This window comes from Giraffa tippelskirchi, chromosome 5 (genome assembly GCF_054371585.1).
Source record: "Giraffa tippelskirchi isolate mGirTip1 chromosome 5, T2T-mGirTip1v1.2.pri, whole genome shotgun sequence".
NCBI lineage: Eukaryota > Metazoa > Chordata > Mammalia > Artiodactyla > Giraffidae > Giraffa > Giraffa tippelskirchi.
In genome coordinates, this window is record NC_137279.1 from 180,079,843 (window position 1) to 180,095,300 (window position 15,458).

The 15,458-nt window shown below is 52.8% G+C and overlaps 1 protein-coding gene across 8 annotated transcripts; it reads right to left on the minus strand.

The window, feature by feature from the left end:
• Window positions 1-620: 620 nt before the first annotated feature.
• Window positions 621-13,437, minus strand: MFSD2A (MFSD2 lysolipid transporter A, lysophospholipid). 8 transcript variants are annotated; one of them, XM_081494004.1, is made up of 14 exons: window positions 13,194-13,437; window positions 11,597-11,728; window positions 9,919-10,043; window positions 5,922-6,045; window positions 5,735-5,813; window positions 5,223-5,365; window positions 4,673-4,763; window positions 4,433-4,554; window positions 4,143-4,226; window positions 3,327-3,410; window positions 3,120-3,232; window positions 2,520-2,663; window positions 2,253-2,429; window positions 621-1,201 (listed from the first exon to the last, which is right to left on the minus strand). In XM_081494004.1, the coding sequence occupies exons 1-14, from the start codon at window positions 13,278-13,280 to the stop codon at window positions 1,138-1,140; spliced, it is 1,569 nt and encodes a 522-aa protein (XP_081350130.1). In that variant the 5' UTR covers window positions 13,281-13,437; the 3' UTR covers window positions 621-1,137. The 8 variants fall into 8 exon arrangements, with proteins under 8 accessions (XP_081350130.1, XP_081350132.1, XP_081350135.1 ...); XM_081494006.1 differs by having other exon boundaries at window positions 11,597-11,620; window positions 13,188-13,437; XM_081494009.1 differs by having other exon boundaries at window positions 2,253-2,328; window positions 11,597-11,725; window positions 13,188-13,437.
• Window positions 13,438-15,458: the final 2,021 nt, after the last annotated feature.

Here is a 15,458-nt window from a genome sequence, read left to right on the forward strand (position 1 = left end):
AGGGTCCTAATCACAGAATCTGCCCAACGCAGCCAGCCCCGCATGCTCAGGCACGCACAGGGCGAAAGCAGAGCACACGGGCCTGAGCAGAGCAAACTGGCTGTTCTCAGACTCAGGGTACAGTGGGTAGTGGTTAAGATACTGGAGTCTCACACACCTGGGATGTTACTCCAGTTAGATCTCTCTTGGCTGTGTAAGTTTAGCCAAGTTTCTCACAATACTGGGGCTCAGTTTCCTCATCTGTAAAATGGGGACAAGGGACTTCCCTGGTGGTCCAGTAATTAAGACTGTGCTCCCACTGCAGAGGGCATGGATTCTAACCCTGGTTGGGGAACTAAGATCCCACATGCCACATAGCCAAAAAATTTAAAAATACTAATAAAATAAAATGGGGACAGTCCTGACCCAGCAAGATGGTTTCCAGGATTAAGTGAGAACACCATCCGGTGAGAGGAAAACTTCCACACTTGGGCCTGGTACAGACAGGTATTTAGTAAATGTTAGCCAATGCTGTTGTTACACCTCCACATACATTCTGGCTGAATGCTCCCTCTCATTCTCTGCATCCTAGAATGGAAGTGCTCAGTGAGTTGCTGAGAACAAACGCAGAAATAGGCAGCTCAGTTTTCCAGCTTTTATGAAAATTAATAACATTAATAGCTCACAGACATATACATACATACACGCTGCTATGTACATGGTCATTAAGTTATTAATTAGTCTCTGTATACAACGTTTCTACATTAGTGTTCCAGGCTAGGCCCGATCAGTCCTTGGCATATTCACAGTAGCAGTCCCTGGGCTTGGCCCCCAGGGTGGTCACAGGGAGGCCGGCAGCTGATTCTTGCCCCATGATAGGCACAGGAGGTGTCCTGAGTCACTTACTATGAAGTCTTTAGCTCCCTTCCTGGCATCTGGAGACCAGCTATTCAGGGAGCAGCTTATTATGAAGTCTTTAGCTCCCTTCCTGGCATCTGGAGACCAGCTATTCAGGGAGCAGCTTACTGTGAAGTTTTTAGCTCCCTTCCTGGCATCTGGAGACCAGCTATTCAGGGAGCAGGCAAGTGGGCCTCGATTCCTCGTGTGGCTTGGTGACCCAGGCCCTGTATGTAGTGGCTTCGAGCCATCCAGTAGGCACTAGAGGATGCTGGCCAGTTCTGTAGAGTCTGTGTCAGAGCAGCCCGAGCTGCTGGCCTCTTCCCTGCAAGAACCAGAGGAGACGGGTTGGAGGAAGCATCCTTACTCACCTGCTTGTTCCCTGAGGGATCTTGGCTCTGCAGGCTTAGCTGACTGCCAGGTTAGTCTAAGTCACAGGACAATGTTTGTTCACTCCCGCTTTCAGCCCAGAAACTGCTGGTAGGTTTGTTCACTGTTCCTGCTGCCCTCAAGGCACCCCAAGCTCCAGTACTATACTCTGGCCTGGGCGGGCTGATGAGCTGGCATAACTCACTCCACCCTGCCCTCTGGTCTTCACACTGAGGTCCTGCATGCCAGGAGAGCAGTGAAGAGTGTGGACTCTGGAGTTAGAATACAGGAGCTCAAACCCCAGATCTGCCCCTTATCACTCTTCCTGGTTAAGCCTCAGTTTCTTCATCTGCAGAGTGGGAATCACAGGAATCTCTGACGCCCAAGGCTGTTAAGATGACTACAGGAGATCATGAGTACACTCTCTAAAATGTAAACCCCTTAGGTGACAGGGATTTTTGTTTGTATCTTTCACTAGGCCAAGGCCTGACACATAGGTTTCCCATATACGCACTTGTTGAATGAATAAATGTAAAATCACTTAGCATAAGCAGACGTCAAAGGGCTCAAGAAACATTAACTAGGAGGCTTCCCCAGTGGTCCAGTGGTTAAGAATCCACCCTCCAATGCAAAGGGATATTGGTTCGATCCCTGGTTGAGGAACTAAGATCCCACATACTGAGGGGCAACTAAGCCCACATACTGCAACTAGAGAGGCCCCATGCCACAACTAGAGAAGCTTGTTTACTGCAACAAAAATTCTGTGTGCTGCAACTAAGACTCAATGCAGCCAAATAAATAAATATTTTTAAAACATAAAAGTCAAAAAAAAAAAAATACATCAACTGCCATTGTGACGAACTGGCAGAGGGGAAGAGCAGAGGAGGAGCGGTGGAGGGGAAGATGTGTGGGAGGCAGAGCTGAGCGTGGCTGCTCCAGGAGGCGTTTTTCAAGAGCTTAGACTGGATGATGCCCTTTTGTCCACCAACCATCCCTTGCCCACTCACCTCAGAGCCTGCAGGGCCTTCTTGTTCTGTCTCCGCCTCTCCTCATCAATGGGGTACAGCTTGAAGAGCAGCAGGCCTATGAGGATGAGGACTATGGGAGCCATGGTCACCAGCATCTTCAGCGTGAACTTGACACGTGCTGGCTGGGAGCAACCGCGGGTCTGGTACCCGGTGAAGCTGTGGGGCCCAGTGGTTAGGGGAGTGGTGAGGAGGGGGCACCTGGGGCCTGCCCCTGCCCAGCACTACCCAGACCCCCACCCCACTCACTCCAGACTGAGGGTGGAGATGCCCAGAGAGACTCCAGAGGCAAACTTGGTGAAGAAGACGTAGAAGGAGAAGAAGATGGGCTCGGTCCCGTGGATGTGGGGCTGCTTCAAGTGGAAGTCATCGATGACGTCAGGCAGCATGGACCTGCACACAGAGGCGGCAGCCGTGAGCACCCTCCCCCCTAGCAGCCCCAGGCCTCCACCAGCCCATGTGGTCCAGGTCAGTAAGAGCGCTCCTCTGGGGGCTGGCGGTTCTATAGTACACACACAGTTCAGTGAGGAGATGGCAACTTTATGTGAATCAAAAAAGAAGGCCTCTTCCTCCAAGAGGAAGTAGCCCCACATGCAGTTGCTCAGCTGGGCAAGTGAAGTGCAGGGTTTGAGCCCCCATTTCCTACCCTGACTAGGTGTGCTCAAGCGGCTCACAATCTATACAATGGTCCTGGGAGGACCTGCCCCACTCCCAACCTGGACCTGCAGAATGGCCTGCAGAAAGAGAAGTCCCCACAGATCCTCCCTAAGGAGTTTCAGAACTGGGGAGCTGGGAGGCTGGGGAACATACCCAGGTGGTATATACATATATATATATATATACACTTACCACGGTAGTAAGAAGGCAGCTGCTACACTGATGCCGGCTGCCACAGCCACCACGTATGTGACAATCAGGTTACTCTCCATGAGGGCCACCAAGATGAGAAATGGCACTGCTGACTAGGTGAGTGGGTGTAGGAAGATGAGTCAGCTGAGAGGCTCCCGGCAGCGACCCCCAGGTCAGCCCAGGCCCTACCCCTTCAGCCCCACTCACCGAGATTCCAATGTATACAGCTGTCTTTTTGCCAAACCGGGTCAGGAACCACTGCCAGATGGGGATGGTGACTGTGGCTGAGAACTGTGGAGGGGCAAAGGGGATGAAGGAAGTGGCTTAGAGCCCTGGAATCCCTCTTGCCCTTCCCAGGACTCCAAAGGTGCTGCTAGCTCTGACCAGGAGCAGCCAGATGCCATCACCTCGATTGCTCCACGGCAGCTGATGGCTCTTCAAGGATCTGGGACAAGGTCCTGATCTTATCTGCTGCCCTCTGAGCACAGAACTCTGAGTTCTGGCCTCCACGTCTTTGCTTTGGCTATGCTTTCTACTTGAACACCTAACCCCAGTCCCCAGTGTTACCGAGATATAATTGACAAGAACATTGTAGTAGTTACTAGTTCAAGGTGTACAATATAAAGATAAAAATATTTGGCTGTGCCAGGTCTTAGTTGCAGCATGCGGGATCTTTTTTTTTCCCCCATAGTTGCAGCATGCAAACTCTTAGTTACAGGATCTTCAGTGGTGGCATGTGGGAGCTAGTTCCCTGGCCAGGGATTGAACCCAGGCCCCCTGCATTGGGAACATGGAGTCTTAGCCACTGGACCACCAGGGAAGTTCCAATAAAGATTTGATATATGTACCCAAACTCTTTCTTTCATAGTGCTACCTAAGCAACTGTAGGTCAGATCCAAATGTTCTGAGAAGCCTCCTTCATCCCTCACGACCTTGGGCCAGTCTGGGAAACATCCTCTGGCTATCCAAAGAACCACTGCATAGCCTAAGCCATGTCGGCCACCCTTGGGACCCCACACGCACCATGATCGCCAGGAGCAGGTTCTGGAATTCGTTCCGAAAGCCCAAGGTATAGGTACAAAACAAGGCGAAGTTCCCTTCCACCAGCTGGGGGCCAGGACGGCATAGCGGGAAGAAGGACAAAGAAACAGGTGATGCTGGAGCTGAGCCTTGAAGACTCTTCACATGCTCGGGGGACCTCTGCTCATCCCACCCCCATTCCACCTGTCCTTCAGGCCCTGTCACATTCTAAGGCCTATCTCATCCCCTATTGCACTCCCCCATCAGGCTGAGCATATCAGAGCCCCACTCACCATGAAAGCCAAGGAGGTGAAGAGGAAGGCAGCAATAAGCTTGATGTACGGTCCATGGCTCATGACCAGCCGGAGGCCCCGAAAGAAGGGCATCTGCTTGGTTTGCTGAGTCTCGTAGGGTTCTAGGTTCCAGAGGGGACAGTGAGCAGGAGCAGAGGCCCCTCCCAGAGTCTGAGGCCCAGGCAGGGGGACAAAAACCAGCCCACACTGTGGCCTACACCCCTTCCTGAGACCCCTCACCTCTCTGTTCCCGCACGCCCAGGGTCAGGATGACAGCGCAGATGACATAGATGGAGGCAATGACTCCTGCCGCCAGCAGGTATGCATTTTGCTATAAAGCAGGTAAAGATCACATAGAGACACAGTCAGTCTGATTTTATCCCAGCTCCCAGCAGTTCCCCTCAATGACCTTGGATCAGTCCCTTCTCTGGGGGCCTCTCTGTCTCCATCTGTGAAATGGGAAACTAGCCTGGGCCTACTGCTGCTTCCCAAGGCTGGAACAAGTCCAGATGAACAAAAGGCTAAGAAGGCCAGGATGTGGAGTCTGAAAGCCCACAGTTCAAATCTCCCCAAACCTAGTTTCTGCAACTCACTAGCTATATTACATTGGACAAATTATTTAGCCTCTCAGTGCTTCAGTTTCCTTATCTGCAAAGTGGGCATATTAACACTGTATGTAACAAATGCCCAACAAATTACCAACACTAGCCATTATTACTATTCTGAGGATAACTGCAAACCACCCCATCATTCCTCATCTTCCCCTATCCCTGCCTTGCCAAGGACTCACCGTTTCTTTGATCAAGGTGGTGCTCTGCGTGCGATTGACTGTAGAAGCATTGGCATCTGGGATACAAGGCGAATCTGCTTGGCCCACGATCTGCCCCTGGATTGCTGTGCCCAGCACTGTACCTAATACCTCCACGGTCATCCCTGAGCAGAAAAAAAGAAGTCCTTTGGAAGGACCGCATGGCTTGTGGGCCCCCAGGGAGGAAGGTCAGACGGATAGAAGCCCCAGAAGCCCTAGTCCCAAGTGATGGAAACAGCTCCAGATGGAATGGTTATAGGATGGTAGGGTAGATGGCATCTTGGCTTAAACTTGTGGCCTTGCTGTGTGACCTCTGCCTGGTCCTTGTACCTCTCTGGTCTCAAGAGAGCAATCAGTTATTTTTTAGTATGGTTTCACACCTACTCCCAAGAGCAGAGAGCTGAGCCCATAAGGGAAGAAACACGGTAGGAGGGTCAAGGAGTAGGGGACTCTGGGTCCCTGGCGGGTGGGATCAGCGGGCTGGGGAAACTTACGATAGGCAGTGGCAGAATCGCGCTCACTCTGCTCCGTGCTGATGAACATGGTGAGAGCTGAGTAGGGAACGTGGAAACACTGGCATGGAAGAGAGGCCCTCGGCCAGTCAGACGATGGACAGACAGATGTGGCTTTGGGCACCAACCCCGGAGGCCCCAGGGACTTCCTTCCCCTGCCCACACTCACCGTGACCAATGTTTCAAAGAGGCAGTAGAAAAGCAAGTACCACAGGGTCTGGCCCTGTTGGAAGTCGGGCACGAACCAGATGAGGAAGTAGGCGATGATGGCCAGGGGTGTGGAGAAGGTGATCCTGAGGAAGGGGAGAGTCTGAGTAGGGGCTGGATGCCAAAACCCCAGGATTCAGGCCCGGCCTGGACTCTTCGGCAGCCCCACAGGGTGCCCGGTGGGAAGGAAATTCCTCCCTCTGGATCCACCCACCCCAGGGTCTCTGGGAAGGTACTGATGGCCAACCCTGGAAGGGCAGACTGAGACAGGGTTCTGGCCTACAATCCCGAGCATGAAGCATGAGGTCAGATCCCCCAAGTCTTGCCTGCCTCAGAGACAGGGGCTTTCCATGGGCTGGGGGATGAGAATGGAGGCTGAGACATCGGGGAGAAGGAGCAGCCTCAATGCTGGGGTTCTCACCATTGTGTGTATACACGGGGTGAGGGAGGCCAACTCCAGGGGAAGGTTTCCTTCTGGAGCCGCCGCAGGGGAGGACTGGACCCCGTGAAATAACTATAAGCGCGGGCGGGGGTGGCAAAGGTCTGCCTCCCCACATGTGAATCCCACGGTCCAGAAAGATCCCACATGCCGCAGAGCAACTAAACCCATGCCCCACTACTGAGCCTGTGCTCCGCAACGAGAAGCCACCACCATGAGAAGCCCATGAACTGCAGCTAGAGAGAGGTCCCAGTTCACTGCAACTGGAGAAAGCCTGTGTGCAGCACCCAAGACCCAGTGCTGTCATTTCAAAAAGAAAAGAAAAGGCAGCTGAGAACCAAGGCCGTGGAGAACCGTGGTTAGAAGAAAGGCCGACAATTCAGGGATCCAGTTCTGGCTCTACTACTAACTATTAATAACTTGGTCTTGGGCAAGTTCTTTAACTTCTGAGACTCATTTTTCTCATTTGTAAAATGAGAGTAGTAAGAATACCTACCTCACCTTCAACATTTACTCGAGAAATATTCAAGTGCTAATTCTGAGCTGAGCGCTATTCCAATGACTTGGGATGTATCAAGAAACAAAACAGACAAGTCACTGCCCTCATGACATTCACATGCTAGCTGGCAAACAAAAAGTAAATATAAGATATATACTATGCAGCCTTAAAAAGGGATGAAATTCTGAAACATGCTACAATATAAAACCTAGAAGTGACACAAAAAGACAAATCTCGTATGATCTCACTTAGATGAGTCAGATTCATAGACAGAAGACAATTGGTTGCCAGGGGCTGGAGGGGAAGAAGGAATGGAGAGTTAGTGTTTAATGGGTACAGAGTTTCAGTTTGGAAAAAGTTCTGGAGATGGTCATGCAACAATGTGACCATACTTAATGCCACTGAACTGTACACTTGAAAATGGCTAAAATGGTAAATTTAAAAAATTTTAAATAGTGTCTTTTATCACACACACACACACACACAAGCTACATAACGTATTAGATGGTAATTAAGTGCTGTGGAAAATAGAAAGCAGGCTGAAGGGGATTAAGAGTATGGGGGTACGATCCATAGCCAAGTGGCCAAAGTTGCCCTCATTGAGAAGGTGACCTCTGTGCCAAGATGAGAGGGAGTTGGCCTTGCAGAGCTTGTGGGGCAAGGGTGCTCAGGCCGGAAATGTGCCCCAGCAGGTCTGGGGAGTAGCAAGGTCAGAGGGCCGGAGTATGGGAGATGGAATTAGGAGATGAACTTGGAGAAGAAATGGGGATAACAGGGCTCTATAGGCCATTGTAAGGATTTTGGCTCTGCGTCATTGGGTTGAAGTAGTTAATATTAAAATGTAGAACAGCGCTTAGGACACAGTGCTGTGATTATCACACCAGGAAAGCCCAGCAGGAGACTTCATGGAGCTGCAAAGCCCTGGGCTGGGACTCTGACCTCAGGTCCAGCCCTGCTGCATCTCCCCTGTGACCCTGCTGACACCCTGCCTCTCACTGGACGGCCTTGGGAACTCCGGGAAAGTGTTTGTCAAAGTCTTCCTGGTCTGAAAAGGAAGACTTAAATGCTGACTGAGGTCAGGGGCTGATCTGAGGCCTAGGAGGAGAGGGGGGTCCCAGGGGTCATGAACCCCTGGAAGGCCCAGCCTCTTCTTACACTGAAAGGAGAAGGGGTCCCAGGTCCTAACAGGTATGGATGGAGAGGAGGGTCACGTGTATTACATGGCAGCCTTCAGCACGCACTCGGATAGGGGTGGGGGTACCACTCAGAGAGATATTGCCAGGAGGTCCCACCCAGACAGCTGAGGACATGTCCAGAGACATGCGTCAAATCAGAAACCAGCCCGAAGGGCCCTCAGCTACTTCACCAAGCTGGCTGCCACACCTGCCCAGGCAGGCAAGATGGCCTCAGATCCTACCTCCCACAGGGAGGGCTTCCTCCCCTTCCCCACCCTCACCCCACCCCACCCCTCCCCTCCCCTCCCAAATCCTCTGAGAACAAGGGCTCCTCTGGCAGCCCTCGCCAAAATACTCCCATCCAAGCGGCCCGCTGAGGAACCAAATGTGACTGAAAGTAACCCGGGTTACTGCTGCCTCAGGCTGGCCCGAGTGGCTGCCTGCCATTGGCTGTGCCTCATGAGGAGATGTGGCAGCAGAGCCCCGCCCCCCACCGGCTGCCAGGGAGGTGGATACAAGGGCCCAGTCTCAGGGGCCGGCTCCCTGGGAGCCCCAGCATCCTGCGCAGGTAAGGCAAGCTCTCCTGTCCCCTGGCCCCGAAGCCTGGATCAAAGGCCTCAACCTGGGCCTTCGCCAGGGGCTGGCGGGATTTCGGAGGGAGGGGGGCCTCGTGGGAAAGGAAGCTGTGGTGGGGGGGCAGGGACTGTGGGAAGAGCTTTGAAGGCCTTGAAGGCCGGAGACCAGGTATGGGCGCCCCTGGGGCAGGAAGGCGCCCACTTGAGCCTGGATGGGCCAGAGATGAAAGGGGTATGTCCTCCTCCCCCCCAACCACCAAGCAGGATGTCCTGGAGGGAACCAGAGCTCCGGCCGGCCTGTTCGCCTGTCCCTTGTGCCTGCCTTTGCCGTCTGATCTGTGGCACCACCTCCCCCAACCCTGCCTCACAGTCTGAAGCTGAGGAGTGTAGGCTTTGTATCAAAGGAAAAGGTTGTTCTCAGGGTCCAAGAAGCCAGAGGTTATGCACTCCCATTCTCGGTTTTATCTTCCACCTTTACCCCACCTCCAGGAGCCACTCTGCAGGGGTGCCCAGTTATATATTACTTAATATGTGACAGGCACTGTTCTAAGTACATTATATGCTGTGTGTGTGTATTAGTCACTCGGTCATGTCTGACTCTTTGCAACCCCATGGACTGTAGCTCACCAGGTTCCTCTGTCCATGGAATTCCCCAGGCAAGAATACTGGGGTGGGTTGCCATTCCCTTCTCCAGAGGCTCTTCCCAACCCAGGGATCAAACCCACATCTCCCGCATTGCAGGCAGATTATTTACTGTCTGAGCCACCAGGGAAGCCAAATACGTTATATATTGCAAAATTTAATTCTCACCACAACCCAGTGAGGAAGGCATAATTATTATCTCCACTGTGCAGATGAAGGAACTTGAGGCTGAGGTGTTAAATGTCTTGCCCAAGGTGGTACAGCTATAAGTGGTCAAGTTGGTAATAAAACTGAGGCATGCTGGTTCCAGAGTGTAACCTTTCAACCACTATAGGAAGTGATGGAGTGGGAGAGGTTAGAATTCCAGTTTCATGGAAGGGAAAGGACCTTGGGGAGGAATGGGGCCTGAGACAGGGGAATCTGCTCAGTGTAACAGCTGGACCAGCCTGAACTGGAAAGGGTTCCTTCCAGTGCCTGTGACTGGGCCAGCTGAGGCCTTGCTGAAGCTTTTGCCATCATCCCTTCTTCTCACCTCCTAGTCTGTGACAAACCAGAGAGAAGGACCATGGGGTAGCAGACACACCAGAGGCCCCGCCTTCTACCACCCTGAAGGAGCATCTTCTACTCACCAGGGCATGAGGCGGCCCAGGCGTGTCCAGGGAGATTTGCTAATGCAGAAGCCCACCAGGGGGTCTGTGATGGCATCCCAAGCTCGGCCCACGAATAGGATGATGGAAGCAGAGAAAGGATCCACCTGGGATGAGGAACAGAAAAAAGATGACTCCCTCTTCCTTCATCTGATGGGCAACCTCAACCCTCACTGATGGGCAAAAGCAGAGCTCCCTCCCCACTTCAGCCAGGCAGTTAGGACCCTGTACTGCTCCTACCCAGGCCTCAAGCATCATCACTTGCCTTGTTAATAATGACAACAACAGTTCCCCAATAGCAGTGGTACTGTGTGTCTCCTGAGAAACTTTCCCAGACCTGCCCCTTTCTGTCCTCCCCTCCACTGCTCTTGAAAACTCATCAATTAGAATGAATCCGATTGCATTCCCTTGTCTCCCTCTCACAAGCCCCTAACCTCGTGATACCAGAATGAGCATTTGAGGGACTTCCCTAGTGGTCTAGTGGCTAAGACTCTATGCTCACAATCCAGGGGGCCCAGGTTTGATTCCTGGAGGGGGAATAAGATCCCACGTGCTGCAACTAAGTGTAACTAAGACCCAGCGCAGCCAAATAAAAGCAGAGATAGCATTTGCTGGGTCACCACAATGACCCTCAGTTTTCCCATCTGTATAATGGTGTTATGATCCCTATCTTACAGGGTCAAGCTCTATCTTGGATGTGGAAAAAGGATTAAATAGAAAAAAATGTCGAGAAAGTAGGCTGTCACTATCACTACCCATTAAAGTTATACCTCTGCCTCCAGAACTTCTCGGCTTATAGACAATTTTTCTGGACTCTTCTTCATTCATCAAGCCTCTGCTATTACTATATTACTATCACTATTATTATCACTCCAGGAAGATGGAGAGGACTTTCCTCATCTGACTTTCCTAACTTTTTACATTTTGACAGGGGGTTACTCATATTTGCATCCCACTTAGGACCCAGGCCATGGAAGTTGCTTGAAAACTAGCCACTTAAAGGGAGTCATTTGTCCTTTCTGGGGCTCAGGGTTCCCCATCTGTAAGTGAATACCACTAAGACGCCTTGTTTGCAAAGTCAGAAGTTACATACAAAAGACAGCTGGTGTGTGTACCCTGAGAGCCTTGGCAGTTTGGCCTCCCACTCTTGCACCAGATAAGGTGAATTCTCAGGATGCCAGGCTGCTGGCCAAGGAGCCCTGTGATACCCTAAGTACCCTGTGAGGACCCCTCTGTCCACTTGCATGCCTCTGCTCCTCAGGTGAGGATGGGATGCACCTCGTCCACAGGCCTGACAACATCCACCAACCCCTGAGCCAAGCCAGCTGACCGCTGTCCAGCTGGGGACATGGTGTGCCAGTCTCTAAGAACATCACAGCGGGCTTTATTCTCTCACACCATCGCCTACCCCTCCAGGCTCTGCTGCTCTTGCCAGGCAAGGAGGAGTTGCCTGACCTTGCCAGCCAAGACTCCTGGGGCTGAGAGACTCCCCTTCTGGATACTCTCCAAACCTTATTTCTAATCCACTGTGACTCTGACAGGCAGAAGTGTAGCGATGCCTAGTCCCATTTCCCAGTTGAGGGAAAAAACCCTACCTAGAGTCCGTAGTCTCTCCCACCTTGGGATGATGGAGGAGCCCTAGGGAATTCAGCTCACTCACCTGAGCTACATCCAACAGGTAGATCTGCAGGAAGAATCCCAGGGCACATCCCGTCACCTGGTAAGGGGCTCCCCCAACTGCATAGCAAAGTTTGTTGCAAATGGACAACTGTTTTTTCTTCTTTGGTTCCTTCTGGGATGAAGAGGAAAGAATGAAGAGACCTACGAGACTGGCTTCCATCCTAGAACTTTCCAGAGCCAGGACCATCCCTCTAACCAACTCTGCCAGGAAGGATAAGTCTGCCTTGCCCTGTTCCCACCCAGGGAGAGCTCATTTCTCACAAGAAAAGAGAGGTCTTCTCTGTTTTTAAAAATCTATAAAAGGCAAATTCATACTGAGCAAGTAGCCCCTAAGCCACTTCACCCCAACCCCAGATCCTTATTAGTGCACCATCACTTAATGACTCCCCCCAAGGCCTCAGTCTTGTTTCTTTCCAAGCTGAAGGGGGAATATGCTCCAGCAGTGAACCTGTCCCCACCTAGCACCAACTGCCACAACCTGAAAATCCTCTTGCTGCCAGAAGCTGCCTAAGCCCAGGCCTGGCTCCAGCCATGGTTCAGAGGGTAGAACCCACCTGCCTACTGCGTGAGAGCTCTAGAGATCTGTAAGGGCCCAGCCCAGTTGGCTGTAGGCACAGCTGTTCCTTCCATCTGTCCCAGAGCCTCCCTGGCCCCTGGAGGCAGCCAGACCTTCAGGCAAACCCAGGAGATGTCTTACCCTCCCTCTCCCTGCCCCCCTCCCCCAGTGCCCAGGGGATCTTGTTGTGGGGACTGGGGGGTGAGGGGTAGGAAGGCCTCTAGGTGCTGGGTTGGGCTCTCTCTGGGTGGGGCACTAGGGAGGTTAAGGTTGCCCAGGGAAAGTAGATTACTCATACATTGCAGCAGCATTAATTGCTTACCCAGGCTCCTTCCAAAGATCAGTTAATAAAATTAAAACGAAAAAGCAGTCACCTCCCAGGCAGATATATTGCCTGGGATCCCTCTCTGGGGCCGCCTGATGTCACTGGGTCCTTCATTACGTCCAGAGAGCTGGGAACGGGGCCGAAGGACAAGACAGGCAAAGCGCAAAGTGTACGCGCGGGCCGATACCTACACTCACACAGAGCCTACCGGATGCGGCTCCTTTAAGAGCAGAGCTCTTGTTTTATGAATGAACTTGATCGGCCCTCGCGGCTGAGTTGAGAAACTAGCGTAGGATGTGGGGGTGGGAAGTAGACGGATGAGAGATGGGGGACCAAGGTGGGTTTCCCAGATTTCTGGGGTCTCCCTCGCGTCTAGGGCAGCAAACTTTAGCGGCTGATCACAGAGGAACGGAAACCTGGTAGGCAGAGCCCGGCACCACGTGGAGCTGCCAGTAAGGCTGCTCTCTAGAAATGCCCAGAGCTGGGGTGGGCAAAAGGGGGTCCTGGCGCCTACAAACCTTTTCCATCACTCTCCGCCTCCAGGGCACCCCCAGGGCTCTCTCCTGCCTCTGGGTTCTTCTGTTCCCGGCTTAGCCCAATGTGTCCCAGAACCAGGCTTATCCCGCGACGCCCCCATCTCATCCTGGCCCCCCATCCCAGACCCTCCACCTGGGGTTGTGGGGACCTCACCTTCACCTGGACCGGGCGTTCACCGGCTTGGAGGATGCCGGTGGGCAGAAGTCCCGCGGCGGAGCCGCTCTCGGCGCCCTCTCCTTTGGCCATGACCCGCGGGCCACGCCGCCCGGGGACCTGGAGGCCGGGATGCTCCTCTGCTCCGCGGGCCTCCGCTCCGCCCGGGCTCGCGTTGTAGTTGTAGCCGCCGCCGCCACTTCGGTCGCCGCACACTAGCTAAACCGGCAGGCGGCTGGGCGAAGCACTCACTCCCCTCACGCCCCCCGCTCCTCTTAAAGGTTCGCCCAGCCCTCTCTGACCTGGCCAATCCTGGAGCTTTGCTACCCCGCCTCCAGCCAATCCTGGAGCCCGCCGGTCCTCCCGCATGCCCAAACCACCCGGCTGCTAGCTGGTGCCATCCAGCCACGTTCTCTAGTCCGGAACCCGTATCCGGCTGCGCGTGCTCCGCGCAACCTCGGGGGAAGGCCTGGAGACCCACCTGACACGCACGAGGAAACTGAAGCCCAAGGCTAAAAGTGACCTGCCCAAGGACCCCCAGAGTGAGTTCTCCCAGAGCGAGATCTACACCTCATGACTTCGGACCCGCAGGTCCAGGAAAAGTAGGGGCTCCAAAGCCCACTGACCTCCTTTAACGTCTGGAGTCAAGTCGAGTCTCCTTCTGCTCTAAACCTGGAGGCTGTAGCGCTGGCACTTTCCTAACCGATGCCCCTCTCTCTTTCCCTAAGATGGACTATTTCTTCTTACGGACAGTGGCATCTTTGGGGTCCTCATGATGGGGGAGAAAGACAAGGCGACGCAGAGCGCGTCGCTTCGGGCAGAAAGCCCCCACTTTGTGGAAAGGAGTCGAGACCACAGCAATTAGCACACAATGATAGTAACAGCAGCATTTTATGGAGAACTTCCTCCAGGATTGACATGACCTCCTTCAGCCCTGTAACCACCCTGTGAGGGTGGTACTATTATTATCTCCGTTTTACAATTTTACAACTAAGGGGAGGAAACCTCAGAGAAATGAAACAGCTGTTAGGTGGCAGAGCCAGGGCTAGAAGGTTTTGCCCCATTTCAAAGCCTTCCCTCTTCATAGCACCGCACTATCCCTCTCAGCAAAAATGAGAAGGCTGAACCTGTCTCCCTAACAAGAAGCCCTGGGAGATAGGAAGCCCTGAGTTGAAACAGTCAAGGAAAGATTTGAAAGAGTGCTGAATAATCTGCTCCTTGAAAGAAGGTGGGAGGGGAATTCCCTGGCAGTTCAGTGGTTAGGACTCTGAGGGCGCTCCATCACTGGTGGAGAATTAAGATCCTGCAAAGCCTTGGGGTCTGGCCAAAAGAAAAAGAAAGAAAGAAGATGGGAGGCCAGACAGATGTCAGAAAACAGTCTTTTAGCCTCTGTGTGTCCCTTGTGTCACCGTCACTCCTGGCTTCCCAGACACTCACCAGTGAAGTGACTGCTCAAAGGCCACTCAATCCTGTGCCTGTGGGTGCTGTGTCAGGCTCCTTTTTTCTTTCATAAAATCTTATTGCCAGCAGGAGAGAGAAGGTCTCGTGGCCCCATGATGGCCACACCAAGCTTCCTCGTCTGCCCTAGAAAATCCCCATCTTGGCACACAGATCTTGGCCACTGCTGAGAGCCAAGGTGCAGCAGCTGAATTGGTGCAAAGGGCCTGGACTGGCCCCCATGGCTCTGCCATGAGTTGTGTGACACTCTTCTGTCTGCCCCTCTCTGGGCTTGAGTCCACAGCCCTAACATCCTCAGCCCTAGAGGATTACACTGCATCAGAAGTGATTTAGACCCCAGTCAAACCATGAGCTCTCGGAAGGTTGAGAATCACATCTTTTTCACTCCTGTATCCCCACTGACTAGCTGGGGGCCTGATTCGTAGTAGAAACTTAAATATGTGTTCAATGATGCCTGCTCAGCCTCCCTGAGGTACAAGCACAAGGGGAGCCCATTCAGAAAAGCCCCAGGCTCCTCATTTACTAGCTGTGTGGTTGATCCTGGGCAATCCAGTTAACTGTCCTACATATATAAGGTAGAGATATTAAGTGACTACCTGTTTCGAGTATGAAACCAGAAAATGCAGGGGAAGTGCTTAGCACAAATGCCTGGGAGCCGAGGCCGGGCTGGTCCCCCGTCTTGGCCCGATTCCAGTCTGAAAGTGTAGCAGTGTAAGATTCCAGATATGGCCTGACCAAGCCAGAACAATAGGCCTATTATTTCCCGCAGTCTGGACACGACACATTGTTAATGCAGCCTAAGACTGCTGGGCT

What these genes read in the sequence shown, in the direction of transcription:
- MFSD2A (XM_081494001.1), bottom strand. Translation starts at nt 13,280, where the DNA reads ATGGCCAAAGGAGAGGGCGCCGAGAGCGGCTCCGCCGCGGGACTTCTG. An exon ending in CTGGGCCGCCTCATGCCCTG is followed by an intron (nt 6,046 to 9,918) that starts GTGAGTAGAAGA and finishes CCCCTTCCTCAG; the next exon opens with GATCACCTTCTCCACACCCC. An exon ending in CCACCTTGATCAAAGAAACG is followed by an intron (nt 4,764 to 5,222) that starts GTGAGTCCTTGG and finishes CCTGCTTTATAG; the next exon opens with CAAAATGCATACCTGCTGGC.